Raw genomic sequence first — 4,946 nt, 5'->3', positions numbered from 1 at the left:
TCTGGATTCAGTCTATTTATCTTACCAAAATTGAAAGAATAAAAGTTAGAAATAGTGGTTTGGTTCAAATTAGATTGTTTAAAAGTGAAACTATGTTTTCAATGTGTCTGATCTAATTTTTTATGTGTAGGTAATTGATTTTCACATTAAGTGGTTAGGTACAGGGACAGCTAATCCATGTATAAGCTCTTAGTACAGATACAGTTTGATTTTATAAAATTGATGAAATCAATACTGAGTTCAGAAGGGTATAATCTAATGCTTTAAGCTCAAGGAGTTCCTGAAGACCTTGTGTTGGGATATGGCACGTAGCAAGATGAAAGTGTGGCCTGGCGCTCTCAGACATTTACCTCCAATCCTGAGGTTTTTGTGATTGTAGTTATGGTCTCAGGCAGAGCATGGTCTACCAGAGGGGTTGACATGATAGGAATGTGCTGCAGGGAATACTCATCACCTGTGCAGAAGCCTGGAATACATGGGAAATGATCACTACTGACAGCTGATCTAAAACCAAGTTTACAGAAAAATGAAGTCCATCTCAATTTCCAGTTTTGAGGGAAAAAGATTTTGGCAAGATTTAAATTTAAACACTGTTCATTTTAAGTTAATGCTCTTCCTGGGCCAAGTTTTGCTTTTTTGCAGGGAGGAGAAAGAGGTAATGTTTTTATGAATATAAAATTCATTGAAGGCCTGACCAGTGTGGCTAAGTGGTTAAGCATTGACCCATGAACCAGGAGGTCACAGTTTGATTCCTGGTCATTACGTATGCCCAGGTTTTAGGCTGAATCCCCAGTAGGATATGTGTAGGAGGTAACCAATGGATGATTGATACTCCCTCATCATTGATGATTATACCTCTCCTCCCTCTCTGAAATCAGTAAAAACATTTCTAAAAAATTTAAAAGAAAAGAAAAACGCCTTCAAGTAATATGTGAAAATATTTTGGGATAACTATATCACTAATAACACTAATTTTATTAGTGAGTACACAAATACATAGCTGCTGACATGAGTACAAGAGTAGAGATTAAACCAGTTCTATGTGGTTAGTTATGGGAGTTTCTAGGAAATAAGTTTTGACTGATTTTGCAGAAGAAAAGGCTAAACTCCCAAGTGTTTTTGAGGGATGAGAGTGTAATAGGTTTGTTAATTTTAGGACATCATACAATTTTAGGACTTCTTTATAATAGATGGTAAATTATCATATTGCTAGAAGGATTCAAATCAGGTCAGGTTTAAGAAAATTATGTTTTGCCCTAGCTGGTTTGGCTTCGTGGCTAGAGTGTTGCCCTGTGACTGAAGGGTTTGGGGTTTGATTCTGGTCAAGGGCACATTGCCAGGCTTGCAGGCTGGAGCCCCAGTTGGAGGTGTGCAGGAGGCTGCCGAGCAATGATTCTCATCGTTGATGTTTCTATCTTTTCTCCTTTCTGAAATCAATAAAAATACATTTTAAAAAAGAAAATTGTTTTTAAATGTAACATCTATTATTTCTAGTACAACTATGACATCAGCTTCTAAGTTAAGTCTTAAAATAATTTATTTAAAGACTTCATACTGAGCCCTGGCCAGTTTGGCTAGTGCAGTGGTTGGCAAACTCATTAGTCAACAGAACCAAATATAAACAGTACAACGATTGAAATTTCTTTTGAAAGCCAAATTTTTTAAATTTCTTTTTTTTTTTTTTAAATATATTTTATTGATTTTGTACAGAGAGGAAGGGAGAGAGATACAGAGTTAGAAACATCGATGAGAGAGAGTCATCGATCAGCTGCCTCTTGCACACCCCCTTCCAGGGATATGCCCGCAACCAAGGTACATGCCCTTGACCGGAATCGAACCCGGGACCTTTCAGTCCCCAAGCCGACGCTCTATCCACTGAGCCAAACCGGTCCCGGCTTTTTTTTTTTTTTTTTTTTTTTTTTTTAAATATATTCATTTTTATTTTATTTTATTGATTTTACACAGAGAGGAATTGAGAGGGACAGAGAGTTAGAAACGTCGATGAGAGAGAAACATCGACCAGCTGCCTCTTGCACACCCCCCACTGGGGATGTGCCCGCAACCAAGGTACATGCCCTTGACTGGAATCGAACCCGGGACCTTTCAGTCCGCAGGCAGACGCTCTATCCACTGAGCCAAACCGGTCCTCAAATTTTTTAAATTTCTAACGCCACTCCTTCAAAATAGATTTGCCCAGGTTGTGGTATTTTGTGGAAGAGTCACATTCAAGGGGCCAAAGAGCCGCATGTGGCTCACGAGCCGCAGTTTGCCGACCATGGGGCTAGTGGATAGAACACTAACCTGTGGTCTGAAGGGTCTCCATTTATTCTAGTCAAGGACACATCTCAGTTGCAGACTTGATCCCTGGGGCCATGAGGGGGAGGCAGTCAATTTATGTGACATTGATGTTTGTCTCTCTCACTCCCTTCCACTCCCTAAAATTCAATGGAGCCTACCTGGTTTAGCTAAGTGGATAGAACATTGGTCTGTGGACTGAAGGATCCCAGTCAAGGGCTCGATCCCCAATGAAGGGCGTGCAGGATACAACCAATCAGTGATTCTCTCATTGATGTTTCTTTTTAAAAATATATATATATTATTGATTTTTTACAGAGAGAAAGGGAGAGGGATAGAGAGAAACATCAATGAGAGAGAAATATCAATCAGCTGCCTCCTGCACACCTCCTACTGGGTACATGCCTTTGACTGGAATCGAATCTGGGACCTTTCAGTCCGCTGGCCGACACTCTATACACTGAGTCAAACCGGTTAGGGCTCATCAATGTTTCTATCCCTCTTTATTCCTCTCTGAAATAAAAAAAAAAAAAATACTTAAAAAAAATCAATAAAAAAATTCCCTGGGATGAGGATTAATGACAACAAAAAAAGACTGTTGAACTAGAAACTAATCACAAGGAAGTTTTGTATCTAGAAAAGATAAGCGATGTTTATAATTTGATGTGAGCATTGCTTTGGATGTAAGTTGGAAAGTTGATATATTTGTATTGAACAACTATCTTCCAACTTAGATGAATGGGGTTGAAAAGTATATCACCTCTGTATTTTTTAAAAGTTAATCTCTTAGGCCGGGACCGGTTTGGCTCAGTGGATAGAGCGTCGGCCTGCAGACTGAAAGGTCCCGGGTTCGATTCCGGTCAAGAACATGTACCTTGGTTGCAGAAACATCCCCAGTAGGGGGTGTGCAAGAGGCAGCTGGTCGATGTTTCTCTCTCATCGACGTTTCTAACTCTCTGTCCCTCTCAGTTCCTCTCTGTGTAAAATCAATAAAATATATTTTAAAAAATAAATAAATAAAAGTTAATCTCTTAGGCCTGCTTAGTATGGCTCAGTGGTTGAGTATCACCATGAACCAGGCGGTCACAGTTCGATTCCTGGTCTGGGTACATTCCTGGGTTTCTGGGCTCGATCCCCAGTAGGGGCCATGCAGGAGGCAGCCAAACAATGATAATCACTGAGATTTCTCTCCCTCTCTGAAATCAACAAAAACATGTTTTCAAATGTTATTTTCCTGAGAGAAAGGTACTTGTCCCAAAGACACTTGTCCTTTTTCTTAAAATAGAGTTGGATGTATTTTATTTTGCATCTTATATGCAATAATATCCAATTACTAATCAAAGGCCATATGTGCTATTAAAAGTCCTGCCTAGGTTAGAGCTGTTCTATGAGAGTACAGAGGTTCACAGAATCATAGGTTTGCATATTCTTACATTGGCCTGTATCGTTATCGCTGGAGGAAACTTGACTGCTATACCCCCCCCCCTTTTTTTTTAAATCAGTCTTTATTGTTCATATTGTTACAAAGGTTCCTCATTTCTTGCCCCCTCCACCAGGTTCCCACCCCACCCTCCGCCCCCTCCCCATCCCCCATTGTCCTCATCCTATGTGCAGTTTATGTTCAGTCTCTTCCTCTGATAGTAAATCCCTTTTCAGATAGTAAATCAGTTACTTAGCATTTTCTCATATCAATAATACCACCACATGCCCAATGATACATTTCACACAAAAGACATTTCCAAATAGGTCAACCAGCCTCATCCAGGCCCCACCCAAGGCACTCACAGATCAACACCCCAGCCCTATACTAACTCAACACATCCAGATCTAAGCCTTCATCACTTGATTCAGCAGACCCTCAAGTTCCCACAAAAGTTTCCAGCCATGTCTGAGAGGTGGCCGTGGGGCAGGGGCAGGCGAGGAGAGAGCTGTTCCGGGCCTGGCTGCTCCGGGCCTGGCCTCTGTTGCTCTGGTTCGTTCCACAACCAGCTGCTCTGGGTCTGGTCACCGCCTCTCCCGACCTAGTTGCTCTGGACCTGGCTGCTGCTGCTCCGGGCCTGGCCGCTCCCAGCCTGGCAGCCGCTGCTCCGGGCCTGGCCGCTCCCAGCCTGGCAACTGCTGCTTTGGGCCTGGCAGCACCAGACCCGGCTGCTCCGGACCTGGCCGCTCCCAGCCTGGCAGCTGCTGCTCCGGGCCTGGCCACACCAGACCTGGCTGCTCCGGGCCTGGCTGCTCCCAGCCTGGCCGCACAGGACCCGGCTACTCCGGGCCTGGCCGCTCCCAGCCTGGCAGCCGCTGCTCCGGGCCTGGCCGCTCCCAGCCTGGCAGCCGCTGCTCCGGGCCTGGCCGCACCAGACCCGGCTGCACTGGGCCCGGCTGCCCCGGGCCCGGCCGCTCCAAGTCTGGCCGCTCCCAGCCTGGATGCTCTGGGCTTGGCTACTGCTGTTCTGGGCCTGGCTGCTCCCAACCCAGCTGCTCTGGGCCCAGCTTCTCCGGGCTCGGCCACTCCGGGTCTGGGTGTTCCTGGACTGGCCACCCTGGGCTTGGCTGCCTCCATCTCAGGCCTGGTTGCCACTGCCCCAAGTCTGGCTGCTCCAGTGCTGGCTGTTGTTGCTCTGGTTCTGGCTGCTGCTGTTCTGGGGCCTGGCCGT

General features: G+C 44.9%; 1 protein-coding gene across 1 annotated transcript in view; it reads right to left on the bottom strand.

Annotated features, from left to right (window-relative positions):
* Nucleotides 1-880: 880 nt before the first annotated feature.
* PIH1D2 (PIH1 domain containing 2) overlaps nucleotides 881-4,946 on the bottom strand; it is a 13,237-nt gene continuing 9,171 nt past the window's right edge. The window contains exon 7 of the mRNA XM_036427397.2: nucleotides 881-1,427. Within this exon, the coding sequence (XP_036283290.2) occupies nucleotides 1,412-1,427 (16 nt within the window). The 3' untranslated portion in view covers nucleotides 881-1,411. The remainder of the gene's footprint in view (nucleotides 1,428-4,946) is intronic.

Source organism: Pipistrellus kuhlii, unplaced genomic scaffold, assembly GCF_014108245.1.
Source record: "Pipistrellus kuhlii isolate mPipKuh1 unplaced genomic scaffold, mPipKuh1.p scaffold_m20_p_9, whole genome shotgun sequence".
Lineage (NCBI taxonomy): Eukaryota > Metazoa > Chordata > Mammalia > Chiroptera > Vespertilionidae > Pipistrellus > Pipistrellus kuhlii.
Note: the sequence above shows the minus strand (reverse complement) of the source record. Positions and strands in the feature narration are given on the sequence as shown.